This window comes from Conger conger, chromosome 10 (genome assembly GCF_963514075.1).
Source record: "Conger conger chromosome 10, fConCon1.1, whole genome shotgun sequence".
Lineage (NCBI taxonomy): Eukaryota > Metazoa > Chordata > Actinopteri > Anguilliformes > Congridae > Conger > Conger conger.
In genome coordinates, this window is record NC_083769.1 from 22,448,842 (window position 1) to 22,476,542 (window position 27,701).

A 27,701-nucleotide genomic window follows, 5' to 3' on the forward strand; every position below is an offset into this window, starting at 1 on the left:
TACAGAATATACTCATGTTTTTGCTTCTTCGTGCTATAACTAAATGCAAATGCAGCTAAGGCAAAGGCTTTCATTTTAAGTGCATGTTCAGCAAGAGTTGAAAGCGACTATTGGGAAGCAATATTAATAGCAAATTATGTTCATACTTAAGCCTACAATATAGCTTTTGCTGCTGTCAGTTCTTATAAAAACAAAGTAGAGGAAACAAGGAAGACGAGGCTGGAGTTATGGTCCAAAAGCAGCTAATTGTGACCTTGAGTGTCTAGAAAGGCGCCACTTCAAATAAAATGTATTATTATAATTGGCATGAACATCTTTACTATCAAAAAAATTAATCCAGACAAAACAGCAGAGACAATGTATATATTTAAAATGCATTTTAATTTTTCTTTACAAGAAATAAAGCAGACATAAATGGAGAAGGGAAAGGGCAAGAAAGGGGGGTATCGAAAGAGAAAGATACAACCTCTGGCATTGTTGAAAAAAATATATACAATTCAAAATTATATCCATACAAAACATGCCACATACAATAAAAATGAGTCATTTATTCATCTTCCCAAAAGCAGCTCTGCTGTACAGATGCAACGCCTTTTTAAAAAGTAGATATACAGTAATGCTTTTAAAAAAAACCTTTTAGCAATCCTTTTTTCTTAAATTAAAAGATATGCTGAGAACTTAAATTAGGAGATTCAAACTAAAGAAAAACGGTTTAGTCCGGCAAAAATCCAGTGAGTTTCACTATGTTTTGTTATAGTTTGTTATAAGAAACAAGAAAGGAAAATGAAACCACGACTTGATAACTTACTGTGACAGTCTACCCTTTTCTGGCTAGTACTTCACAAACATAAGGAGGACAATTCTCTCTCATAAGCAGGAAATCAAATCATAACACACAATGAACTGTCCTAAATCATTTCACACAGACTATTCCAACACATACGCACTTCTGTAAGAAACAAATATCATAAAACAATTCTAAAAAGAGTAAAAATGCAAGGGGGGGGGGAAGGGTTAAAGAGCTTCAAGATTTTCCCATTGAGTGTACTAATCCAACTGTGACCAGGCAGGGCTGATCATCGAGGAGCAGTAGCATAAATATGAACGTATGAATAATATTACGCAGCTAAGTACACCGACGTCCCACACCATCACGCCACACTTTCTTTTTTTTCAAAAACGTGATTCATTTTTTTAAACATTTTTAAAAACCTATTTTTAATAATCAAGAAGACCACCATGGGAAACCCCTCTCAAGAATGGACATGTCTCATTGAGCACCTCGCCCCAGTCATCGGCACATCTGAGTATCTTAGCCGTCTTATCAAGCGCTGTGCCATCTTTACAAGCTTATTGCAAAATTTGCTCATAGAAAAAAGGTAAATGCAACAACAAAAAACTCTGGTTCATATACATTACTTAAGTTTGTGGTTTTATATATATATTTATATATAATTTATTTTTGTCTAATAAAATGATATCCAGTGGTTGTTTATCTTTATTTCACTATAATTGTTTAAAAAGGGGTTTAGAACAAGTGTTTTACACCCTCTGTTGTTTATATACAGTTTTTACACTTTTGCATCTTTCTTGGACTTTTTTTCAAAACAAGTGAGGTCATACTTGTAGGTCAAGGTAGGAGGGAAGGAAGTAGTATTGGAATTTAGGAGACTACAGCTCCCTTTTTCAGCAACTTTTTCCTAATAAATTTTAAAGTAAACAAATGCCCTTTTTTATTCATTAAAAAATCTTTCTCTGCCATTGCATCAAGCCTTTAAAAGATAGCACCTCCAACCTTTCCACCACAAGGGGGGGGGAAATAAACCACATTGGCTGTGGTCAGGCAGAGAAAGACACTACAGTAAGTATGCGATGACTCCGCAGTCCGCACACAGGAAACGTTTTTTACACGACTCCGAGGGGAACACGGACCTTCAGTGGAGCGTGTTCCTGGAGTTGCTAGAAGAAAAAAGGAGTCAATGCAAACAAGGGGTGCTGGGGGACTTAAAAAGTATAAAAACACAACAGTAGTCTTGCATCCTCAAGTCATTCCTTTGAATGCATAAAAGAACTGAGGAATCGATTCTGCCCTCAGCACTTTTCCCAGCTGAGGGCAAATGGAATTTTTGCTCTGTTGACGAACCCGAAAACTATTAAACAAATCAAAATTCGAAAGAGTCTAGATCTTACCAATGATCATCCTTGGCTTTTTTTTCCCCCCAAGTTATGGTAACCGTTGCTTCTTTCTAAGCCAACCCCACCTCCATAGCCCAGAACTAGTTAGAGAGTCTTGATTCTGTTGTGCGTTTATCGTGTAAAATATTAACATCTAATGTCATATATACAGACAGGAGGAAATAATCAAAATAAAAAAAACAAGGATATTGTCATAAGAAAACATTTCCCACAATTCTCAGTTGAACAGACCTGGTGGCATGTATAGTTGAGTTTCTGACAGACTCTTAAAAATGCATAATCAGTTCAAACTAGTCATATTTAATCTGTATACATAATAGCAATAATATATATTGAGATTATTATTATTTTTAGAATCTTTAAATCATCACTTTTAATCTAGATAGAACAGCAAACCGGCTGCCAAGTTTCCCTGCTTGTCCGAGAAAAAGCATTTGCCACAAAAACAAAAACACCCCCCAGTCACCCCCCCACCCCCACCCCCAACCCATGTCCACAGTAGCAGTTCTACACAATCCCATAGACTCAAATGAGGTAGACTGAATCCAACTAACCCACCTTCAGCATTTCAGTTTAAAACCCCCACCACCCTCACGAGGCCCGGGGTCAACGTCAGCTTCACTTCAGACAATCTTACAGTGTCTCGGGTCTTCTGCCACCGTCCATGCGCTTCCATGAGGTGCCACTTCAGGATTGTCTCGCCGAAATCCATTGTCGATCTCTATTCCTCGATTCTTGGGAGAGATTGTTTAATTTAAGGGGGGTGTAGTAAATAATAGGTCCATAGTTAAAATGTGCGAGTGAATTCAGGTACATCATGGCTTTTCTTCAGTGATCTACAGTGTACCCTGCTCCGCAGGACCACGTCAGTCCCATGTCATCTGGAGGAGATTCTGGCCAAAAATTCATCCTTTTGTTTTTAGTCAAGTCAGCAGGACAAAGGAAGAGAGGATAAAATTTTGGCAGAGGACTCTTTTAAAAAATAACCAAAACAATAATTCTCAGTAGTCCCAAAATCAAGAGATTGTCCCACAATTTGTAAAAATAAAAATAAAATAAAAATTTGTTTGCTTAACAACCTTGATTTGCTTAACGACCTTGAGATCGCCCTCCTCCAAAAACTTTGGTTCCAGGTATGAGAGGTCTCGTCTTTTGACTGTTAATTATAGAAGCCAGCCCCTCCTCCCTGCCCTGAAACAGCCTACGGGAATAGGGTGGTAAGATTTGTTGGGCTGCAGCTTGGGAGTCACTGGTTTCTCTGGACCCAGGGGAGAGGGGTTCGCTCGGGATCCATCTCTCTCAGTTCATCCACTTGCGGCAGTTCCAGGCTCCACAGTGGCAGGGGATCTTGTGCTGATCATCCTCAAAATCAAACTGATAGTCGTATGTCAGCTGAAATGAATAAAGAAAAATACTACTCATTACTAAAGTCACGGTACCGAAAACGTATCATTGATACTTTTCGTCATTATGCAGTGAGCTGGAACATGTATACATAACATAATTAAAACCAGTGCAAATGAGCTGTGCAATAAAGTACATGGAATTATACCCTCACTTCCACTCCTAACCCTCACCTCCTCTCCCAACCCTCACCTCCTCTCCTAACCCTCACCTCCACTCCTAACCCTCACCTCCTCTCCTTGTCTAACCCTCACCTCCTCTCCTTGTCTAACCCTCACCTCCTCTCCCAACCCTCACCTCCTCTCCTAACCCTCACCTCCTCTCCTAACCCTCACCTCTTCTGCTAACCCTCACTTCCACTCCTAACCCTCTGCTAACCCTCACCTCCTCTCCTTGTCTAACCTTCACCTCCTCTCCCAACCCTCACCTCCTCTGCTAACCCTCACCTCCTCTCCTAACCCTCACCTCTTCTGCTAACCCTCACTTCCACTCCTAACCCTCTGCTAACCCTCACCTCCTCTCCTTGTCTAACCCTCACCTCCTCTCCTAACCCTCACCTCCTCTGCTAACCCTCACCTCCTCTCCACTCCTAACCCTCACCTCCTCTCCCTTGGGGATCCTGCGGCTGGAGATGATGATGATCTTGTCCTCCTTGTCGAAAGTCACCACCTCCGCCACACAGTTGGGGGCGCATGAGTGGTTTACGTAGCTGCAGGGAGATAAAAGGGACAAAATGGGAGAGGTCACCGGGAGAGAGACAGACCCAATGCAGGCGGTGTGGGGGCGGCAGAGGACTTACCGTGCCGGGCCTCCCGTCAGAGTGGCGTCGATCACATGCTCGTTGTTGATCCTGAACATGTAGATCCCGCGGTTCTGAAACCCGACAAGGGAAAGCAGATTAAACAGAATATTAACAGTTATGTTCAAAGCATTTTCCCCATCACATCTATTACTGGTCAATTGCAGGAGTGCTCGGCATAAGACTTGGTGAACCTGTTTTGCATCTAGAAGGTTCCTTGTTCAACTACAGACTGAAACAGAATGGCTTTTTTTGAAGATATCTTTTAACTTTTCTCCGAGGGGGAAACCGACCTGCTCCTCGTAGCCCTTCTCGCGGCGGTTGGCCACCTCGTTGCGGATGATGGTGCCGATGTACTCGATGACCATGGTGTGCTTCTCCAGGTCCTTGGCGGCGTACAGGCCCAGGCCCTGGATGCGCGAGCGGGCCAGGTACACGTTGGTCTTCCACTCCGTCTTCAGCCGGCGGTACTGCGACGACTTGGAGTGGACAAACTGCTTGCTGTAGGGAGTGTTGATCTCCCCAGTGAAGGTGCTCTGGTAGGCCTTGGACATGCTGGTGCTGTTCAACGTGTGAGGCCTGTGAGAGAGAGAGAGAGAGAGAGAGAGAGAGAGAGAGAGGGAGAGGGAGAGGGAGAGAGAGAGAGAGAGAGAGAGAGAGAGAGAGGGAGAGGGAGAGGGAGAGGGAGAGGGAGAGGGAGAGAGAGGGAGAGAGAGAGAGAGAAGGAAGGTGGTTGAGTCAATATTATACAGAATATGCACTTTTATACGAAGGGCTTTTCTCCAGACTGAGCGTGTTCTCCGCACCTCTTGCAGTGTGTGAGGATCTTGGGCTCGGAGCGGGCGCTGCCAGAGGGGTTGATCATGAGCGGAAGCTCCATCAGCGGGTGCCGGCCGTAGCGGAAGACGTAGTTCTGGCAGTTCTCCACTCCGGGCAGCTGACGGAGAGCACAGACACCACTGTTAAATCATACCGCTAATGTTTAAAATGACCATCAAGGACAGGAGATTTGGTCGGAGAAATTCTCAATTTATGTCTAAATTGCCATTTACATCGCCCCGTTTGGGCTGAGCCATTGAACAAAATGACATCACAGCAAGTGACAAATTTAGGCACTCTTAAATCTTGCTGACACTAATGTTCAGTAATGCAATCACAACGGCGACAAGCAGCATGCTCTCGTACAGCCAGCAGCATCGGCGATGATGTTATGAAGCCTGAACAGTAAAAATAAACAAAAAATGTATTTTCCACTGTTGCTAAGCAACCACACTCTGTTCCTGTCAATCACTTGGTTGACATTCTTGGTCAAACAAGGTCATTAATGGCAAACTACTTTCACCAGAATGTTTGGTTTGTTATTTATTTTTATTTTTTAGTGAAGTTATTGAGTGTACATTGGTGGGCCAAAATGACAATTTAAAATGAATATCCATTTAAAATTAAATCTACAACACAAAGTGTGCAAAAAGTGAAGGGGTGGAATACATTCTGAAGCCACTTTAAGCTGCTGGTGGGCTGAAACAGCAACAACCAATCTCTCCTCCGTCTTCTTCGGTTACAATGGAACCTAACAGCAAAAGTCTGCCTGTTTTTATGTGACTGAACGGCAGTGAAAAGAAAAGGGTAGGGCACTTTCTCGGAGCACATCACAACAGGATTATCGGCAGCTGGAGACACCTGGTGCGGATAAACACAAGTTACCCGGTGCGGAAAAGACGCGTAGGAAACGTTTCAAACTCCTTGAAATCAAACTCATCAGTCAGTCATCGAGTGGGTCCTGCTAAATAAATTAAAGTGAAAGTGAAAATGTTTAGAAGAGATATCTATTGGTTCAGGGACGTGGGGGTCGTGGGGGACTTGGGGCACAGGGACGTGGGGCACAGGGACTTGGGGGACGTGGGGCACAGGGATGTGGGGCACAGGGATGTGGGGGACGTGGGACACAGGGACTTGGGGCACAGGGATGTGGGGCACAGAGACTTGGGGCACAGGGACTTGGGGCACAGGGACGTGGGGCACAGGGTTGTGGGGGTCGTGGGGCACAGGGACGTGGGGGACTTGGGGCACAGGGATGTGGGGCACAGGGACTTGGGGGACGTGGGGCACAGGGATGTGGGGCACAGGGACTTGGGGGACGTGGGGCACAGGGACGTGGGGCACAGGGATGTGGGGGACTTGGGGCACAGGGACTTGGGGCACAGGGACGTGGGGGACGTGGGGCACAGGGACGTGGGGCACAGGGATGTGGGGGACTTGGGGCACAGGGACTTGGGGCACAGGGACGTGGGGCACAGGGACGTGGGGCACAGGGACGTGGGGGACGTGGGACACAGGGACTTGGGGCACAGGGATGTGGGGCACAGAGACTTGGGGCACAGGGATGTGGGGCACAGGGACTTGGGGCACAGGGACGTGGGGCACAGGGACGTGGGGCACAGGGACCTGGGGCACAGGGATGTGGGGCACAGGGTTGTGGGGGTCATGGGGCACAGGGACGTGGGGCACAGGGACGTGGGGGTCGTGGGGCACAGGGTTGTGGGGGACGTGGGGCGTGGGGGACGTGGGGCTCAGGGACGTGGGGCACAGGGTCGTGGGGGACGTGGGGCTCAGGGACGTGGGGCACAGGGACGTGGGGGACGTGGGGCACAGGGTCGTGGGGCTCAGGGACGTGGGGCACAGGGTCGTGGGGGACGTGGGGCTCGGGGACGTGGGGCACAGGGATGTGGGGGACGTGGGGCACAGGGTCGTGGGGCACAGGGACGTGGGGCACAGAGATGTGGGGGACGTGGGGCACAGGGACGTGGGGCACAGGGACGTGGGGTTCAGGGTCGTGGGGGACGTGGGGGATGTGGGGCACAGGGATGTGGGGCACAGGGACGTGGGGTTCAGGGTCGTGGGGGACGTACAGACTCGGTGATGCGCAGGACGGCATGGAGCGTGAGCCCGTACATCTCCTCCCCCTTCACGTGATCGGTGAACAGCTTCAACATGGCCGCCTCCTCACGCAGCTTGGCCACCTGCTCCACCACCCGGCTCCAGATCCCTGCGCGGGGTGGGAGAGGGTAGCGTCAGCCACGACACAACAAACGAGAACGGAAAAACAAAGACAGGGCAGGAGAGGGGAAGAGAATGAAAGAGAGAAATTGAAAGCAAAGAATATTCAACGTCGAGAGAGAGAGAGTGCAGGCAGCGGTTGCGGAGACAGGAGCAGAGTGGGCAGCGTACCGTCGGGCGTGGGCTCGCGGTAGTGCAGGTCCTCCTGGCCCGGCTCCAGCACGCGCACCTCGAACAGCGGCCGGCCGTCGGCCTCGCCGATGCGGCAGCGGTAGCGGCAGCGGCGGTTGGGCACGCGGGCGCTCCAGTAGATGCGCGTGGCCTCGTAGCCCACGGGGAAGATGGCGGTGGGCGAGTGGAAGGCGGCCATCTGCGAGGGCAGCAGCTGGCCCACGGCGTGGAAGATGAGGCCGCCCACGCGGAACATGTGCACGCGGTCGCCGCGCTGCAGGATGCTGGCGATCTGCTTCACCTCGTCGCGCTCGATGTAGACGCGGCGGAAGACGGCGAAGCTGCTGAGCTCCTCCTCGCTGGGGCCCTTGAGCCGGTGCTGCGTGCACAGCATGGTCTTGTCCTTGAAGAACATGCAGCGGGCGCGCGCCGCGCAGGCGAAGTGGTACGCGTTGGGGCAGCGCAGGCGGTTGCAGCTGCTGGTGGCGCCCGTGCGCTGGCAGCAGGCGCAGCGGGTGCGCAGGCCCCGCCGCAGGGCCACCTCCACGTTGATGAGCGCGCCGCCCTGCGTCTCGTACACCTCCGTGGACCACAGCGCGCAGTTGAGGTGCACCCACAGGTCCACGTCGATGTTGAGCAGGCGGGCGGGGCCGTCCGTGGGGCCGTCGCCCTCCTCGTGGCAGAAGCAGCACTTGCGGCGGTCCCGCGGGAGCCGGTCGGGCCGCAGGGCGATGCGCAGGCGCTCCATCAGCTCCGACACCTCGCGCCCGCTCTCCCGCCGCGAGCCGCCGCGCCGCAGGGTCAGCACCAGCGGCAGACGCTTCCAGCGCAGACCCTTCCACTTCTTGGGCTTGGGCCGCACCTCCTCCTCCGCCTCCGACGGGGGCCGGCTGCGCTGCTTGCAGGGTTTGGGCGGGGCCTCCGGGGCCGGGGAGGCAGAGCCGGCCCCGGGGGGAGGAGGGGGGGAGGAGGACGGGGCAGGAGGAGGGGCAGGGAGGTCGGACGAGTCTGGCTCCGGTTCGGTTTTGATTTGCATGGCGGCAGGGCTGGAGGGGGCGGGGGTGGGGGAGGATGGCTGAGTTTGAGGCAGAGCGGGCGGAGGTGGTGGTGGTGGAGGAGGCGGAGGGGGCGGGGAGGGAGATTGGGGAGGGGATGCCTCCAGGGGGTAGATGGGAAGCTGCCGCACGTCCAGGTCTGACACGTTGGTGATGTAGCAGTGCTGCACTGCCCTGTCCTCAGGCTCTGGACACTCCTGACACAAAACATTCAAAAGTATTTTTATATCACTGCATCCTGGACATTAAAACATTCATGTTTGCCACACGGTCCTTCAGCCCAATGCTGCACATGAGGAACATGGATGCAAAATAACACACTGTGCTGCAGCCCACACTGGGCACATTATGCAAAGAAATAAAGGCTTTTTTTGGAAGTCGTGTGACATTCAAAAACTCTGGAATTTGTATTGAAACACTCAGTATTGGTTGCTTCTTTCAGTAACTGTGTGCCACAGAAGTTCACTGCACTGGGACCATTTGTACGGTAGGGATTTCAAATGCTCTGCAAATCTGCCTATATAAACACATCTGCCAAATAAAAATAAAAAAACAAGTCAGGGATAGCTCAGGTGTTCCTGGTGTGCAGGTGCTGCCCACCTGTTTGATGAGAGACAGGATGTCCACCTGCTTCTTCAGGGTGCAGCCCGGCAGCGACACGTCAAACTTCTTCAGCCAATCAGCGGAGTCCTGGTCCGAGCCTTCCGCCGGGCCCGCCTTTGCACCCAAAGAGCCTAACGTGAAGGAGGGAGGAAATCAGTCCTTAACCCTGCACTGCTCCCGGGGATCAGTCCTTAACCCTGCACTGCTCCCGGGGATCAGTCCTTAACCCTGCACTGCTCCCGGGGATCAGTCCTTAACCCTGCACTGCACCCGGGGATCGTCTCCTACTTAGCCCAATCAACTGTATGTTGCCTTGGATAAACGTGTCAGCTAAATGACAAATTATTTGGTATTTATTAACCGGAGTAAGAGCAATGACAGGGGGGTTACCTGGGACGGGCGTGTCAGAGGCTTTCGCAGGGTCCCCGCCCCCTGCTCTGCCGGGACTCTGAGGGAACGCCAGCTCATAGGACCCGGGCATTCGAACCTGCAGCAGCTGGGCCACCGCCACCATCACGGTGTTCAGATTCTGCTCAGAGAGAGAGACGGTCAGCAGGGCACAGCCAGGAGGGGTCACAGTAAGGGAGAGGACGGGTCACAGTAAGGGGAGGAGTTATTGGGGAACAGCAAAGGGAAGCAGTCAGGGGTAACTGCTCTGCATTGGGAGAGTCAGTACCTTTGCTGCAGCAGCCGATAAGGTGAAGGTGACGGACACCTCGCTGCTCTTGGCTTTGTCCCAGGGGCTGGACCTGGACACCATTTTCCCAGCATGCTCGGGGAATGAGCTCAGCCCTTCAAAAGGCTTCCTCTCTGGAAAAACTGGCAAAAAAATAATAAATGTTAAAACAAATAGGCAAACAATAAAATGACGTTCAACAATGCCCTAAATTAAGCAGACTTGCAGACACGAGTGCTCTAATTTTAGAGCTCAATAGTCTAATTTTAGACTATTGAGACACTTGAGAAAGAGACTTGGGCAGCATCAAAACAAGCCATTGTCAGGGCAAGAGATAAATGCCATTGTCAGGGCAGCTATAAATGTACGTGGTTGTTAATGGATATTTTGGGCACATTTTGTACAAGGCATGGTTTACTACAGTGACAACAATTTTAAAACCAAAACTAAAACTAAACCCATGGAGAACAGGATGTGTAGTGGGAGCACTCAGCGTGGAGACACATTACACACCCTTTACCGTGGGATATTAATACGTTATCGTTCCCTTTCAGTAACTTTCAGGGAGCGCCAGATGTCCAGGTTATAAACACAGTTCAGTAACATTATTTAACATTTTCAGACATTGGGGTTCATGGTCTTGCGTTGGGAGGGATGGAGCAGACGCACCGGGGATGGAGGAGCGGGGGATGATGGGGATGACGGGGGAGACGGCTCTCTCCTCGCGCTCCTGCTTCACCGCCCCAAGGCGCGGGAAGCGGGGCGCCTCGTCCCCCAGGACACTCTCGGGAGAGGAGGCGGGAACGATGCTGTCTGGGGCGTCGCTGTCCTCGTCGCTCTCCATCCTAAAAACACCACGAAACACCATGAAACACCATGAAACACCACAAAACACTGCACACACTCATCTCACACCCAATAAAAACACCACGCTGGGGTTTAACCACGCTCATCTCACGTCCCACTACACCACCGCCTCAGGGCAACACGTATAAACACACCAATGTGTTCCGTGTGTTGTTTCTTATTTATTCTTCTGTTTGAGTGCTTTACAATCAACTCACCTTCTGCCCCTAAACAATTTCTTACCCGTTGCGTCTCTCAAGTTAATAACCTTGTTCGTTGTTCATTTACAAGCCCTGTGAGCACCCTTCATTCACACTCTCAGCAAGGCATGTACATAGCACTGCATGTACCAAGTTCCTTCAGCCAATAGCAGGCAGAGTTCCCCCCCCCCCCCAGTAGATGGGAACAAGGCTTGGCCTCGTCGTGGCAACGCACCTGATGTCCTCGTTCTGGTTGTGTGGAGGGGTGGGGAGGGCTGCCAGCAGATCCACACTCTTCACCTCCTCGCTCGAGGAGTCTATCAGCATGAGGCAGAACACGCACGGTCACAACTCGACAACTGTCACACAGTCTCGAGACATTTGGATGATGATGATACACATATTCATGTGTGTGCATGACATAACACATGCATGCACACGCACACACAGACACACGCACAGACGCACACAAACCCTTACCCATGGGCTCCTCAGCAGACTCCCTCTCTCTCTCCTTCTGCCCTCCTGGAAGCTCCTCCACAGCAGTCAGCCCGTTCAGCTTGTGCTGCACGGAGGGGGGCGGGGTGGGCGGCAGAGAGGAGGGTGGGGTGGGCGGGTTGCTGAGGTTGCTCTGTAGACCCACACAAGGCATGATGGGGCGTCAGCACAGTGAGGCTCAGTTCAGTCACTCACTACCTAAGCATGCCGTTTTGTTTTCAACTTTTTATTTTTCCCTCTTTCTTGCAAAGCTACCAACAGCTGCGTAAATATTATGATCAATAAACAACACAAATGTCAGACACCAAAAGTCAATTGGCTCAAAGAGACAGGAGCATTGTTTTGTTGTGGTTCAAGTCTGGGTCATCACCCATGGGTGAAGTCTCGGTTATCAATGCTTTTTGTTTTTGTGCATTTAGGCTTTCTGTATAAGAAAACTAACTTGACTTTTCTGTCAAGTGCTCTGCACATTCATTTATTATGTGTAAACGGATTCATTGATTACGTGTATGTGACCTGGGTTATACTGTCACCCTGACGCACATAAACTTATTTACACTTACTCAATGCTAGCTTTAGATATGTTGGCCAGTTTGTCTGTTCATTCGTACCGAATTTGATAGGACCTTGGGGTACAGCCATTTGTTCATGCAAGTTGGTAGATAGGACCAGTTGATGTAGACTTGTGCTAGCTTTTGACATTAGGAATAACTATTGTTTACTGTAGTTAGTCCTGCAGCTGGATTCTGGGTGAATTTGAGGGAATTACGGTAAAAATGTTCCCCTTCAATCTAAAAAAACAAAACAAAACAAACAAAAAAATGTATCCTAACTTCTCTAGAAGAGAAACCCGGCGTTGGTTACCTTGGTGAGCAGCTGGGAGTAGTAGTCGGGGATGTTGTCAAGCATGGCGTTCCCGAAGGAGCCTTTCAGCTGGGCCTTGACATCGGCCGAGCTGCTGCCGAAAGGCGTGAAGAGGTCCAGGCTGGCAGTGATGGACGGCTCCATGAGCGGGAGGAGGGAGAGCTCCTGTAAGGGAAATGGCCCCCAAATTCCAGCGTTACCAAGGCTAGTGCCAAGAGTCGAGATTAACACATACTCGGGGAGACTGAAACATGTCATGTAAACATGTGAAGAACATTACAGGATCATTCATCTATTGTTCAAAGCAACATCGTTGGAGACGTTCTTGGGACCGCATATATATTTTCAAATATATTTTCAAAACAGAAACATAATTTTGATTTGCCCCTTTCATATATAACATGCAGAATTACACCCTGTAATGAGAAGTACAGATGTTCATTTCTGGAGGCGGTGGTTGTGCTCCACGCGGCTCGCTCTCTGCTCACCTGTTTCAGCTGCTTCATCAGGGCCTCCGTGCTCTTCCCAGTCTCGTCCTTCTTGTTCTTCTTTCGGGAGTTGGCCACCCCGCCGCCCACCTTGGGGGTGCGCTTGGGCTTCACCACCGGAGGCTTCTTGGTGATGGACTGCAAGTCCTATGAGAGAAGCAGCCAAAAAAAAGGGGTTAAAACCTGCTGTAAGAGGGCATCAGTCACCTTGTGAGTGGGTGTATGAGTGACCACATCAATGTAATAAAAATACATTTAAAAAAAGCCTATAATAAATAACTGTCACTTTGACCCTGAAACCAGAAACCTTCCCCAAAGGTGACATTTCCCACATAACCACCCGGCAAAAAAAAACACAGAATTCACTGCACATCTACATCATTACTCAGCTGATCTACTGTATAATTTTGGGCTTGATGCATCTTAGAGGGAACTTCTCTGTTTCACTGGGGAGTGAATGCCGAAGCTAGGTGCCGCCCCCTACAGGTGGCTGAGAGTACTTGTGGTTCTCACCTCCATGTTGCGCGGGGTGCCCTGCAATTTCTGCTCCAGCAGGGCCAGCTTGCTGTTGATGTGCCCGTTGATCTCGCTGTGGACACCGTCCGAGGGCCTCTGGCCGGCCAGCTGCAGGTTCTTTGTGCGGAGGAGCTTCTGCAGCAGCTGCTGGCCTGTCTCTGCACGGGGCCCGTGGGGGCTCCCGGGGGCGTTCTCGTGCTTGACTGGGCCGTGGCGCACCTCATCCCCTTCCCCAGCGCCGCACTGCTCCTCCCGTGGCTCCTGCTTGATGTTCTGCAGGGTGACGCTGCACAGCCCCTCGGCCCGGGGCCCCGTCCCCCCGCCCTCGCTGAGCGCCGGGGGCTGCGAGGGCCCGTTGGCCTGGCCGAGGCCGCCTCTCTCTCTCTCCTGGGCTTCGGCCTTGAGGCCTGGCTGCCCTGTGGCCCCACCACCTCCCGGGCTCCTGCTTGGGCAGAGAGGGTCTGTTTTCGACAGGGACGACGTGGCGGTGGGATGAGTAGGCGTCCCTGGATCAGCCCTCAGGCAGGGGCTGGCGCTGTGCTCCTTTTTCTGGACCGTCAGGGGCAACAGGCCAGCGGGTGAGCCCACAGGGGTGTGGGAGCCCTGGAAGGGGCTGGAACCCGTGGGCGTGGGCGGCTGCTGCAGGGTCTGAGTCGGGGAGGGCTGGCGGATGCCGCCGGGGTACACCAAAGAGTGCCGCTGCTGCAAAGCCTGCTGGGCAAAGGCGGGATCGCTGGGGGAGTTCTGTCCGAAAGGCTGACGGGGTGACATGGACCTGATCATGCGGCCCTGGGGTGATATGCGCACCTGTCCCAACGCCAAACCCGGCTGGGCCCGACCCATCTGCTGCTGCAGTGCCTGGGGGGAGGCCCCCTGCTGGCCCATCTGATGCTGCGGACCCGGGGCCTGGATCATCATGCCTTGCTGTGACAGAGGGGATGCGCCCGAGGGCTGGCCCATCACGCCCTGCTGCTGCTGGGGGCCCACGGCCACGTGGTGAAGCTGCTGCCCCTCCAGGCCCTGCATCCGGGGCCCCTGGGGCTGAACCTGCCCCTGTCCTGCGGACATCCTGAGCATCTGCCCCTGCTGAATCTGCCTCTGGACTAGCATGGCCTGGATGTGCTGGATCTGCTGGTTGGGCGGCAGGTGGCGGAGCTGGGGGTTCTGGGCGATGATGGCCGGCAGGTTGACCGGGCCACGGAAGGGCCCAGGGGGAACACCGGGCCTCTGGACCATTGCGCCCGGCTGCTGCGCCCTCATCACTCCACCCATCTGTCCCAGCATGCCCTGCTTCTGCTGCTGGACCAAGAGGGCCCGTTGCTGCTGCTGGTTCGGTTGGACCATCGCACCCGGTGGAGCAGGGCCTGCCAGTCCCATCATGCTTTGCAGCTGCGTCATGCTGTCGTGCTGTTGGCCTGCCATTGCTCCCGGGTGCTGCTGATGCTGCTGCAGTTGTTGCCGTTGTTGTTGTTGCTGTTGCTGTTGCTGTGCTACGTAGCACACCTGCTGTCCTTCCTGCTTGACCGTGACCTGCGGCTGAAGCTCTGATCGCTGCTGCTGCTGCGGCTGCTGATTCATGAAAGCTTGCCCCTGCGGCATTGCTGCCCCCGGTTGGTCGCCAGTGGGCCGCGGATGTTGTGGCGGGGTTGTCGAGCTGAGCGTCCCGCCGTCTTTGGGTACTGGGTTTGGGACGTCCTGCGGGAAGCCAGACACCCCGGCTTGCTGCTGCAATCCCTCGGGGACACCTGGAATCTGCGCCCCGTCCCGGGAGGCCCCCGCAAGCTGGTTTTCGGAAGGGGCCGCATGAGGAGGGTCTCCCTGCTGCTGGCCGGGCAGGAAGCCGGCTTGCTGCTGAAGCTGCTGCTGCTGAAGCTGGGCCAGGCTCTTGGCGGTGTTTTGCTGCTGCTGCTGCTGTTGCTGGGAGAGCAACATGCGCTGGGCCAGGATGTTCTGCTGCTGGGGCGTGAGCTGGGCTTGCGGGCCCTTGAGGGCCTGTTGCTGGGCCCCCATCAGGGCCTGCTGGCGCTGCTGCTGCAACATCTGTTGGTTACCAATCATCCCTTGCTGGCTTCCCATCATGCCCTGGGCCATCGGCTGCCCTCCCATGAGGCTTTGCTGAGGCTGGGCCACGCCCTGGCTTCCCATCATGCCCTGCTGCATGGCCACCTGCTGCTGTTGCTGGGCTAAAAGTGGGTTACCCATCATGCCTTGCGGTGGCTGCCCGACCATGGCGCCAGGCTGCTGGGCCATCATACCGGGCTGCTGTGCCTGGTGCGGCATGGGCTGCTGGTTACCCATCATGCCTTGCTGCTGCATCTTCTGGACCATCTGGAGCCTGTGCTGTAGCTGCATCTGTCGCTCCTGCAGGAGTCTGGCATCTGGCCCCTGGGGTAAGTACCCACCAGAGGGCCCCGGGGCCACGCCTCCCACCGCCCCAGGGTGCCCAGGCTGGCCTATGAAAGGCTGGCCCTGCGGCATCCTGACCGGCATCCCCCCTGGAGGCAAGCACTGCTGTCCCATCATGGGGGCTCCCTGCGGGCCCATCATCACCTGCCCGGGGAGCTTGGACATCAGACGGGGCCCCTGGGCCGAGGGGCCGGGGGCCAGGACCCCAGTGCCCTGCTGGTGCTGCTGCTGCTTGCTGCGATACTCCGTCATCAGATTGGTGTGCTCCTTCTGCTGCTTGCGTACCTTAGATGAACACAGTAAACATCCCCTTCAACATTAACCACAGGACTTTCACACAACCCATCCTCAATATTACCCTTTAATGTTTATCATAATTCAACACCCCTTCAAAGTTCCCACTTCACCCGCCACAGTCCGCACGTGGTCATGGGAGAAACGGGACACACCTGGTCCAGCTGTTTCTGGATCTTGCTCTGCTGCTCGGTGACCAGTTTGAGCTTCTCCACGTCGACCTCGGCAAACTCGCGGCCCGCCTTCTTGGCAGTGCGCTGCTTGGCGCACAGCGCCTTGCGGGACTTGCGGTGCACGCCGATCTGCTCCTCCAGGAACTTCAGCTGCATCTGCAGCAGCTGCTGTGTGTGCAGGAGCCACTCTTCATATTGCTGCTGCTCCGCTTCATCTAGACCGAGAGGAACCAGGAGGGACACGGGGGTGAGGGAGGAGAGGGAGGACGAAGGAACAGCCGGGAGGGACACGGGGGTGAGGGAGGACGAAGGAAGAGAATATATTATATTAGAATAATATATATGTTAAAAGAATATTAATATTATAAAGAATGCCAATTTACTCTTGACTAATGAGTTGGCCGTTGACCAACATTCGGGACCAAAGTCCATGCTGGTGTCAGACAACATAAAATGATTGCAGGGATGAAACTTACTGGCAACACCTTGCACAAACTGGGGCGGGTTGGGTCTCGGCTGTGTCGGGTCACTGTTCTCCCCCTCCTGAGAATGAAGCCAAGAAACCGCGCTGTGAAGCTCATCATGTGACATGGGTCCGCTGCCTGCCCAGTCACTTACAGGATTACATATGCATATGACACAACATGGCCTACTTAAACAACTAGCAAGTGGATCCCTCATGGCGAAAGGGATCAGACCATTGGCACAGAAGCAGCCTCTTGCCCATCTATCAGATCCCATAATTCCCTCGTTCAGAATCATGCTGATTAAAGCATAGGGAATAGCTGAGGGAACAACGGCTGGCTAGCTGCCAGAAGCGAGGTCTGCTCGGCAGAATAATCCGCAGCTTGGCTATGATCACATACACACCAAGGCTTTTTTGGACGTTATGTGAAATTAATGCAGAATTTCTACAGTTGAACGGGGGACTTATATTTCAGGCTTGTGTCTGCTAATAGTGCCAATGACGTTAAAGGTGCTAAATGGCCAAAAGTAATGAAGATGGTAATTGGATTTATGAATCTAAAGACACTAATCGCACTAGTGATGCTAACAAAGCAAACACCGCTAAGAGTGCTAAAGACACCTCTGGTGCCAAATGCTAAAGAAAGTTCATCCCAAATGACGCATACCTTAGCAGGAGCTGTGAGGACCCTGGCCTGAGGGTCACTGGCCCCTGGGCCTGGGGTCAGCCTCTGAGCCAGGAGGGATACCTGCTGCCTGTGTGAGTCAAGAGGAAATCAGATGAGCAAAAATATCTAAAACCGCTTCGATTCTCACCCCTACTGTGTTCTCTAAAATAATAAGATTCCATAGGATTGCGGAAAAAAAGGTTCAATTGATAATTATGATGGTTTGTGTTGTGTGTGAGTGTGTGTGTGGGGGGGGGGGGGGTGTTCAGACAGCAAATTGATTCTTTCTGGAATACAAAGAAGTCTCCAGATACCTGGATTTATCTTAAATATGTTATTTGAATCACCGTAGACGGTCATAAGACTTATTATGCCATGTACTGTTGAGACTGAAACAGAGACCAGATGTGCATGTTGAGTTTCACGCAGTGCTGGACGCTCCTATACTGCAGGTAAAAGGAGTGGTCTGGTTGGGTGGAATGCCTTCTTACTCATGAGGACCGTGTGGTCCTCAGACAGCCTGACCAGACCGAAGAAACAATGCGCACCTGTTGATGCTGGGGGCCACGCCGATGGGGCCCTGCGCCATCACCCGTTTGATGCCCTTTAGAGCCACCATTTTAGCCTTGGCGATGGGGTCCATGATGTCATCTGCTGCAAGCTTGTCCAATTCTGTATACAAGAAATACACCATAAGTTTTTTTTTTGGACACCATTTAATTAGCTGCAGTTTTTACTTTCACTTTTACAGGGGAAAATGCACAACAAATAAATCAAGGAGACTTGAGGAATGTTGAGGATCTTTGGGAAAAGAAGAGGCCGCCAATCCTATTTAGAAGAACTAATGGACAAGACAAATCTCGTTTACCTTTATCTGGGCAGAAGTTGTTTGGCAGCGGCTGTTGTTTCACTGCTTGCTGCTGCTGCTGTTGCTGTTGAGGGTTCACGCCAGGCTGCCCTGCCCGCATCATCCCCTGCTGCTGAGCCATGTCCATCATAGTGGGAGGGGTCATGCCTGCTCCCATAAGCCTTTGCTGCTGTTGCTGCTGAGGGGTCATCATGGGCGGTGGCCTGGGCATCATCCCAGGCTGTCCCATGATGCCCTGTGGAGGCGGGCGGTGGTGCTGGGGGAGCAGCATGGGATGGGCACCCTGAGTTTGGGGCTGGGGCTGGGCAGGGAGGCGGTGGAGGTGTGTGTTTATTGCCCCCTGGTGGAGAGAGGTTAGCTGTTGCTGTTGCTGTTGCTGTTGCTGTTGCTGTTGCTGTTGCTGCTGCTGCTGCTGTTGCTGCTGCTGTTGCTGCTGCTGTTGCTGCTCCTGTTGTTTCTGTAGCTCCTTCTTCTCATGCTCCAAAAGATCCTGGATCAGCAGCGGAAGCTCGCTGGCCTCCAGGGAGCTCTCCACCTTGTCTAGATCCACTGCAGGGGAGTGCTGGCCTCCGCCATCTGGTAGCCCCAAGGGGTCCTCATCCAGGTCGGAGTGTGAGGTGGCCAGGGGAAAAGACAGGGGGTCAGCCTGCCCGGGGGCAGAGTAGGAGAGCCCCCCTAAACGGACCGAGCTCAGAGAGGCGGAGGGGCTGGCTGGTCGGGCAGGGAGGCTGCTGGCAGGCTTGGCTCCACCTGCAACCCCTCCACCCAGCAGCATGGAGACTGCCTCGCCCATCTCGTCTTTCACCACAACCTGCTGCGGCCTGCTCTCTGCTGCCCCCTCCAAGTGGGAGGCCGGGTTTTGAGCAAGGCCTCCGGCTTCAAGCTTCAGAGCAGGCTGCTCAGAGGGAGCACCCTGCTGGGGGGCGGGCGGACCAGCATTGGGGTGGGGGGCGGCAACTGAGGGTGTGAGGAGGGGGTCCAGCTTGGATTTGTCCTCCACCTTGATGTCAGGAGCGAGGCCGACAGCGCCAAAGGTAGAAGGGGTGGGGCCAGGTGCCTCACTTTCAGCCTCAACCAGCCGCAACTGGTCAGGGAAGGCATCCTTGGGCTCCCCTTGATCCAGCTCGGGGTCAGCGTAGGCCAGCAAGTCAAACTCGTCACACTCAAGCAGGTCAACTAAGTGCTTGTCGGTGGTCTCCAGGCTGTCCAGGTTCCCCAGGTCGTCGTCCCCCTTGTCGGGGTCCAGGTCCAGGGTGGCCAGGTCATCCTCATCCTCCTCGCCCGCTTCCCCACCGGTCCCGCCCAGCCCTTTGGGGACAAAGGGGTCCTCTAGGTCTGGCTCGGGCAGGTCGATGCGGCAAGGTCGGGCAGCCAGGGGGTCCATGGCGTGGGGCTGCGTGGTGGTCTGCGGGAGCGGGTGCTGGGAGCTGGGCTGGGGGAGAGCACTGGGAGCATTGGCTTCAGGAGTTGATGGCTGTAGGAGCAGCTGGTTTTGGGGTGAAGGGGCAACGCCTGGCTGGGGCTGTTGTGGCAATAGTCCTAGGGACCCCGTTGGCACCCTCATTCTGGGGTCCCGGTGGTCTCCCTGAGAAGCCAGGGTGGGAGGGAGTGGCGGGGCCGGTGGAGGGTGCAGTGGTTGCTGGGAAAATGTAGTGCCCATTTCCTGCTGTGTCATATACAGGCGTGGCCGAGGGGGGTGGGGGCCACGGGGCAGAAACTGGGGCCCCAGTGGCATCCTCTGGGTGCTGTTGTGGCGGAGCTCAATGAACTGGGGAGGGGGTGCGGGGGTGCAGGCCTGAGGCGGGCCGTCCCCTGGCCCCACTGTGTGGGGGTTGGGCATCCCAGCCATCCCCTGCATGTTGAGGGGATTGGTGATGGGGGGGCCGACCAGGTGCCTGGGAGCCCCCGGGTCCATTCCAGCGGGCTGGGGGAAACGGCGAAGTCCGGCAGCCTGGCCTGCCCACTGCGCCGGGAACGGGGGACGGGGGTACATCCCTGGGGGGGTATTGGGGGCAGTTTGCCTTTTCACAAAAAAGAGAAAACAAACACAAAATATAAACACTGAGAACAAACACACTCCATGTTGAAGAAGGAAATCAACCTCCCAACATACCTGCTGCCTTTCCTTCCATTCAATTCATTACATATTTTTTCATTTATTTCATTGTTTGTACCAATATTGAGCACTGGTTAATTTGAATACATGTATTCAGGGTGCATTTTGTATTTGGCAAATTTTTGTGCGTCCCTGGATACAATCATGGACATGGACTTTCTTTCAATGCTAAAATATAATCTCGAGGGAGATGAGCAGAAGAAATAGAAGCCAGACGTGGGTACTCCGGGCATGGCACAGTGGTAGATGCTCCCTAGTCTGCAGGAAAAAGCACCAGCATAGTCGGGCTGAATGGCCTAATATAGTCAATCATCCCAATGTTCTTTAAACAGACGTACCTGAGCACATTGGGGTCCATCATGGCAGGAGTCCCTGGTGGGGGGGGACGGTTCATCTTGTCGTCCTGCATGCCCATGGCAGCCATGGCCCCAGCAGCAGCAGCCCGGTCCTGAACAGAGGGAGGGAGCAGTACTGAGAACAGGGCTCCCCAATTACAAACCCACCCCATTTTTCAATAGAATATGGATTCTGATTCAGGTTATTTTAAGGGTGCAACTGATCAAGAAGATCACCAAAACCTCTGTCCACACACTGTACCTGTGGATATGGAGGGGGGGCACGCTGGCTTTTATCTTGTTGGTAAGATGCCATGTCTCCCCCAGGCCAGTTGATGGCAGCAGTGTTGGCAGCAGCTTCTTTCTCCTGCCGAAGCGAGTTCCTCTGCATTTGTTGCCGGAGAAGCAGCTCCCTCAATCTCTGTCTCTACAAAAGAGCAAGACATCAGGAACACCCTTGGGTCTGAAACTTTTGCTTATCTAACATGCGCAAAACCTAAGGGTAAACGCACTTGTCTCTGCTTCTCCGTCTCCGACTGGCTGAGGCCCATCAGTGCAGGGTCCTGAGCTGCTGGGAGTTCCAGGAGCTCTTGCGCGCTGGGCACAATGGGAGCCTGAGGCACCTCCTGAGGCCTTAGGGGGTCGGGGGGGCCTTGGGGTAGCGGTGTGCGGGTGGGGAAGCCGTCGATGTTCATGGGCAGGGGGGGAGCCTGAGGGGCAGGCTGAGTCTGGGTTTGGGGAAGCGGGGACTGGGGGAACATTCCACCACCCGTGCTGGGGCTGCGGCTGAACACAGGGGGGCCCTGTGGCTTCCCCGAGAGGGGGTCTCCCAAGGCCTGAGAGGGGCTGGAGACAGGCGGCTGCTGGCCCAGGTGGGCGGGGCCCCTGAAGGTGGGGCTGCCATCGGGGACGGCAGAGGACGGGCGGGGAGGCTTGTGCAGGGTGGCGAAGGGGTCCCGGGAATGGGGGCGGGACGGCGGGCGGGAGTAGGGGTCTGGGGACTGGAAACGGGCTGGTGACTGCACAGAGAAGCCGTCGTTGGAGAGGCCACTGGGTGTGAGAGGGGAGTGGGAGCTGCCCTGGGACTGAGGACTAGACGGGACGCGTGAGTATGGGTCCTGCAGGGGGGGCCGTTGGGAGACGGGGGAACAGCCATCGCGGGACTGGGGCCGGGGGGTGAGAGGGGGCTGGGCGTATGGGTCCGAGAAGGGGGCGGAGGGGGATTGTCTGTAGCCCTCTGAGGGGTGGTTTGGGGAGGCGCAGGGTGGGTGGAAGCCTGTCCCGTTCCCAGAGTCGCCCTGGTGGGCACGAGGTGTCATGGGTGCCTTGAACAACCCGTCCCGCGGATCCAGCATGCCCGCGGGGGACCCCGAGCCTAGGTCCTGCCGGCCAGCCGAGGAGCGGGGAGAGGGGACCCCCGCAAAATGCTGCCCCGGACCCCCTGGGGAGGACGAGGCCGTGGAGGGGGAGGGGATGGAGCCATGCTCCTGCCGCCCCATCGGCTGCTGGATGCGAGCGGGGTCGCCGTAATGAGAGGCGTGGGGCGAGGGGAACAGAGGAAACTCGGCCGGCCCCCCTCCACGGACCCCAAAACCCTCGGGAGGACCCGGGGGCTCCAGGGGGTGCTGCTGGGGCCTAACGAAGGGCCCCATCTGCTGGGCCCTGCGCAGCGTCCCAGGGGTGCCCGGCTGCATGTCCATGGAGCCCAGGCTGGCCGGGGGGTAGCCTGAGCTGGCCGCCTGCAGGGGGCTGGAGGAGGGCTGGGAATAGGGAATGGAGGGGTGGGGAGACTGCGGGAGCAGCCTGGTGAAGGGGTCTTGCCGTGCGTCGGCTGAGCCCGGGGTCTTCAGGGGCCCGTCGGGGAAGAAGGCGGTGCCGCCGGAGGAGGCGGAGTCGGGGGGCAGCGGGAAGGGGCTCTCCGCCGAGCTGGGCTGGGACGGGGTGGAGAGGGAGGCGCAGGAAGGAGGAGGGATCTGGAGGTGCAGGCTGGGACGTTCCCCCTTCACACGGGGTGAGCCTTCCGTCTTAATGGGACGACACATCTGGCTCTCCGCCTGCTGCAGGGGGAAAACAGAGCGGTCATCAGCGATCCGGGTTACACGCCACTGTGCATACAGGACGACATTCACACACCCACCCTCCAACACTCAGATACCTACACACAGAAAACACCAAACCTGGGCCAATTACCTACTTCTTTTGGATTCAAATACGTTTCTGTGCTTGACTGATCTTGTGTGACGCAACTGAGTCAACCAAGAGGACCAGAATGTGGGGTTTGCACTTTCTGAGAGTAATTCACAGGTTTCAATACACCAGACAAGCTTAGAAATGCAGAAAGTATTTCAATCCAAAACAGTTACATAATCGACCCAGGTTTTGAAAACGCGCACACACACAGATGCACGCATACAAACACACACAAATATTCTGCCTGCTTTACCTTCTGTGCCTTGGTGATACGCTGAGCAGCTCTGTTGTCTTTGGCCTTTTGCTAATAAAAAACAAGAAAAAAATATTTTAAAATCTTATCTGTAACAGAGGTACTAAGTTAACCCTATATAATATTGTGTACACATGTAACAGGTACTAAATTAACCTTGTGTAATATCACATACACCAATGACATAGGTACTAAATTAACCTTGTGTAATATCACATACACCAGTGACATAGGTACTAAATTAACCTTGTGTAATATTACATACACCAGTAAGTGGAGGTATGAGGAGAGTTCTCACCAGAAAGGGAACCTTGTCAGCTGCAGAGACCTTCCTCCAGATCTTCATGATCTGCTTGCAGCGGCTGGACCAGCCTGAGGAGGAATACAACAACAACAACAAAGCCCTAGGTTAAACGCACACCAACCTGGGTTAAACGCACACCAACCCAGGTTAGACGCACACTGACCCGGGTTAAACGCACACCGACCTGGGTTAAACGCACACCGACACGGGTTAAACGCACACCGACACGGGTTAGACGCACACCGACCCGGGTTAGATGCACACCGACCCAGGTTAGGTGCACACCGACCCAGGTTAGACGCACAATGACCCGGGTTAGACGCACAATGACCCGGGTTAGACGCACAATGACCCGGGATAGACGCACAATGACCCGGGATAGACGGACAATGACCCGGGTTAGACGCACAATGACCCGGGTTAGACGCACAATGACCCGGGTTAGACGCACAATGACCCGGGTTAGACAAACCCCGACCCGGGTCAGACGCACACCGACCCGGGTCAGACGCACACCGACCCAGGTCAGACGCACACTGACCCAGGTTAGGTGCACACCGACCCAGGTTAGACGCACAATGACCCGGGTTAGACGCACAATGACCCGGGATAGACGCACAATGACCCGGGTTAGACGCACAATGACCCGGGTTAGACGCACAATGACCCGGGTCAGACGCACACCGACCTGGGTAGTCCTGCTTGAGGCTGGGGAAGTTGACGTTGGCGTAGAGGACGGGTGAGATGGTGGACAGCTCGCCCAGCTCCTCGTCCTTCTCCCACCTCTGCAGGCTGCGCTGGTTGTAGGACAGGCCGTCCCCCTCTGTTTCTGTGGGGGTGGGGGGCGTGGAGGGCGTGGCGGGAGTGGAGGGGGTCGCCCAGGGGCTGTCCTCACTCTGGTCTGGGCTGAATAGCCCCGCCCGATCGCTGCAAGCAATAGAGAGAAAATACAAAACAACAACAATCACTTCACTAAAAGCACAAAGAACAGAGACTGTCAAACACACCTGTTCTTATTATAACAATCAATATCCATGGAGTATTTCTCTTTTCAGAGGATCTGACCTTTTTTGTTTTACCAAAAATAACCACACGCTAAATTTGAGTCCTACTTCAGTCCTATATGACTGTACATTTTTGTATAGTCCCCTGTGAATGTTTCTTTCCTATGGGCAAATCAATAATCGATATGTTCCCTGCATATGTAATACAACGTGTTTTTCCTGAACACTATTAGAAACAGAAAAAACTTCAAGAGACCCCAACTTTGCTGGTTTGGGAACTTTTACATTATTTAGTGATTACAAATTTGAGAAAGTATTATTTATTTGCTTATCCACAGTGACACCAATTTAACTTTACTTTTATTGCATTATCCAGGTATATACACATTCACTGCACATATACTGACGTAGTTTAGGTTGAGTACCTTGCTTGGCAGTACAATTGAAGAAATGATATGAACCTGAATCCTCTGACGTACAGACCCAGTAACCTAACCTGTAGGGTAGCACTGAAATATAGCGGTTAAGCGGGCCTGATAATGGGGTGCGTCACTGCCGTTGTATGCGTGAGAGAGGTACTGAGATCCACTTGTTTCAATTGAAATGGCCATCAATTCAAATATAGGCAGTATGTAAAAATGTGAGCTATGCAAATTGGCAAGGATTAGGGCCTCTGCTAAGCAAATAAGTGATGCAAATGACGATGGTGCTGTGTGCACTGTGCTTTAGAGGAGAGAACCTTACCGCATGTCAAAGAAAGGAGACTGGGAGAGGCCAGGGAAGGAGTCCATTACGCCGGCTGAGAGGGAGCCACCTGTGACTCACACACACACACACACACACACACACACACACTTAACAAATGGTTGTACATCCTCTCTATACAGCACCATTGGAATACAAAATAAAAACCTTTTTAAAAACGGTTTATAAACAGTTAATAATTAATCGTAAATGATTATAATAAAAAAACTTGTCATCAGTCCTTCCTTCATCACCCCACAGCCCTGCCCCGTCTCCTCCCGTGCCCCGGCCCACCTGGGAGGAAGCTCCTCTGGGGCAGGCTGCGGCTCTGCTCCCCCTTCCCCGGCTCCAGGAGCGGCTTCATGCTGGATTGCAGGGCCCCACCCAGAGACGCGCCCTCCGCCACTCCTAGAACCTTCCGGAAGAACTCCGCCGAGTCCTGGCTCTCCACACCTTGAGGAAGCCCTGGGCACACAACAGGGAAGAAATGGAAAAAAATAAGTAATGACAGGCATAATATAAATATAAACATATATATATATATATATATATATATATATATATATATATATATAAAACATATATATATACAGTGGATAGAAAATGAATACACCCCCTGAACATTTTTTCAGATTTACTTAATAGCCTGTAATTAAAGTGCAATTAATCTATGTGTTTTTTCTACAAATCTACATACAGTACTTAACCTTTTCAAAGTGATAAACCAATTAAAAATTGTTTTAATTGGCTAAACAATAGCTAATTGCCCCACACCTGTGTGAAATCACAGCAATTAACTTGATGACATGAGTAAAAACAGCTGTTTACCACGGTCCCTTAGTATGCAAGAGCAGTCTCACTGAAAGGCAGAAGCATGGGCTCCAAAGATCTCGCAAAAGATCCGGGACAAAGTTGTGGAAAGGTACACATCAGGTGAGGGATATAAGAAGATTTCTAAGGCTTTGAAGATACCTTGGAGCACTGTTAAGACCATAATTAAGAAATGGAAAGTGCATGGCACCAGTCTGCCAAAATCAGGGCGTCCGTCTAAACTGGATGACCGGGAGAGAAGACAACTGGTCAGAGAGGCTACCAAGAATCCAATGGCAACATTGAAAGAGCTCCAGGATTTTGTGGTCAACAGAGGGAAACTTGTGCATCATACAACTATATCAAAGATATTGCACACATCTGGCCTGTATGGAAGGGTGGCAAGAAAAAAGCCATTTCTCAAAAAGGTCCACCAGGCAGCCAGCTTGAAATTTGCAAAAGAACACCTTGGGGAACCTGCAACAAACTGGCAGAACGTTTTGTGCTCTGATGAAACCAAAATAGAACTTTTTGGCATGAAACGCTATGTTTGGCAAAAACCCAACACCGCTCATCACCAAAAAAAACACCATCCCGACTGTGAAGCATGGTGGTGGCAGCATAATGTTATGGGGATGTTTCTCATCTAAAGGGACTGGGGAACTTGTCAACATTGAAGGGAGGATGGATGGGGACAAATACAGGGATATTCTGGAGAAGAACCTGAAGAAGTCTGCAAGGAGACTGAGAACGGGTCCAAAATTCATATTCCAGCACGACAATGACCCAAAGCACAAGGCCAAAGCTACCACTGAGTGGCTTGTAAAGAACAAGGTGGATGTGCTGGAATGGCCAAGCCAAAGCTCTGACCTAAATCCAATTGAAAACTTGTGGAATGACTTGAAGGTTGCTGTCCATCAGCACAAACCAACAAACCTCTCCCAGCTTGAACAGTTCTGCAAAGAGGAGTGGGGGAAGATCTCCAAGTCCAGGTGCGCCAACCTTGTGCAGAGCTACCACCAAGTTTTGACTCAGGGGGGGTGTATACTTGAAAAATTAGGAAATTTCAGTTTTGTCCATTAAATACTCTTTTTTTCAAATTAAAATAATTTCACTGCATTCATGTGGTATGTTGTGTTCTTTGGGTCAGGGAAAAACAGGTCCCATTTTAATCCATTAAATTTACATTCCGTGACACAAGACAAACAAATATTGAAGGGGGTGCATTAATTTTCTATCCACTGTATATACACATTTCCCTCATTGGCTGGAAAATGTGCAGAGGAGGCCGCACCTTCAGTCCGGTTTGAGTTTGGGCCCTGTGGATTGGAGGGATTCTGTTCGCTGGAGACCGATGGCTGGCTCGCTGTTCCCAGATTGTCTGTGGAGAGTCCCAGAGTGTTTTTAACCATTGCTTTGGAAACCATCACATCTGCCATCTCTCGGCAGAAGAAGCTGATGAACGTCAGGCCCCACGGCGAGACCCACCTGTTGCTGACGCCACAGCGTCGGACCGATCTGCAGATTCACCAGCCTCCTGCTTCAGCTGCAGGCTGCCCACTGCCTCTCCCTGCTTGGCCTCAGCTGTGGGACCACACACACACACAGACACACAGACACACACACACACACACACGTGAGGTACAGGAGCAACGGCTAATTGTTCCGTCTCCAAAGCAAGAAATTCAGACAGTGTTC

At 52.8% G+C, this 27,701-nt stretch overlaps 1 protein-coding gene across 1 annotated transcript in view; it reads right to left on the minus strand.

The window, feature by feature from the left end:
- Nucleotides 1-2,685: 2,685 nt before the first annotated feature.
- Nucleotides 2,686-27,701, minus strand: part of kmt2d (lysine (K)-specific methyltransferase 2D) — a 43,837-nt gene continuing 18,821 nt past the window's right edge. Inside the window, exons 25-55 of the mRNA XM_061256657.1 lie at nucleotides 27,492-27,587; nucleotides 27,298-27,384; nucleotides 25,488-25,658; nucleotides 25,194-25,263; nucleotides 24,134-24,372; nucleotides 23,440-23,513; nucleotides 23,142-23,192; nucleotides 21,211-22,755; nucleotides 20,961-21,125; nucleotides 20,702-20,811; nucleotides 18,248-20,268; nucleotides 17,928-18,051; nucleotides 17,380-17,467; nucleotides 16,723-16,789; nucleotides 16,229-16,461; nucleotides 13,371-16,064; nucleotides 12,858-13,004; nucleotides 12,370-12,534; nucleotides 11,488-11,638; nucleotides 11,243-11,324; nucleotides 10,631-10,806; nucleotides 9,962-10,104; nucleotides 9,676-9,814; nucleotides 9,283-9,416; nucleotides 7,628-8,879; nucleotides 7,309-7,445; nucleotides 5,206-5,336; nucleotides 4,693-4,978; nucleotides 4,400-4,473; nucleotides 4,201-4,309; nucleotides 2,686-3,588 (exon numbers count right to left, since the gene is read on the minus strand). Coding sequence (XP_061112641.1) covers nucleotides 3,496-3,588; nucleotides 4,201-4,309; nucleotides 4,400-4,473; nucleotides 4,693-4,978; nucleotides 5,206-5,336; nucleotides 7,309-7,445; nucleotides 7,628-8,879; nucleotides 9,283-9,416; nucleotides 9,676-9,814; nucleotides 9,962-10,104; nucleotides 10,631-10,806; nucleotides 11,243-11,324; nucleotides 11,488-11,638; nucleotides 12,370-12,534; nucleotides 12,858-13,004; nucleotides 13,371-16,064; nucleotides 16,229-16,461; nucleotides 16,723-16,789; nucleotides 17,380-17,467; nucleotides 17,928-18,051; nucleotides 18,248-20,268; nucleotides 20,702-20,811; nucleotides 20,961-21,125; nucleotides 21,211-22,755; nucleotides 23,142-23,192; nucleotides 23,440-23,513; nucleotides 24,134-24,372; nucleotides 25,194-25,263; nucleotides 25,488-25,658; nucleotides 27,298-27,384; nucleotides 27,492-27,587 — 11,054 coding nt within the window. The 3' untranslated portion in view covers nucleotides 2,686-3,495. The remainder of the gene's footprint in view (nucleotides 3,589-4,200; nucleotides 4,310-4,399; nucleotides 4,474-4,692; nucleotides 4,979-5,205; nucleotides 5,337-7,308; nucleotides 7,446-7,627; nucleotides 8,880-9,282; nucleotides 9,417-9,675; nucleotides 9,815-9,961; nucleotides 10,105-10,630; nucleotides 10,807-11,242; nucleotides 11,325-11,487; nucleotides 11,639-12,369; nucleotides 12,535-12,857; nucleotides 13,005-13,370; nucleotides 16,065-16,228; nucleotides 16,462-16,722; nucleotides 16,790-17,379; nucleotides 17,468-17,927; nucleotides 18,052-18,247; nucleotides 20,269-20,701; nucleotides 20,812-20,960; nucleotides 21,126-21,210; nucleotides 22,756-23,141; nucleotides 23,193-23,439; nucleotides 23,514-24,133; nucleotides 24,373-25,193; nucleotides 25,264-25,487; nucleotides 25,659-27,297; nucleotides 27,385-27,491; nucleotides 27,588-27,701) is intronic.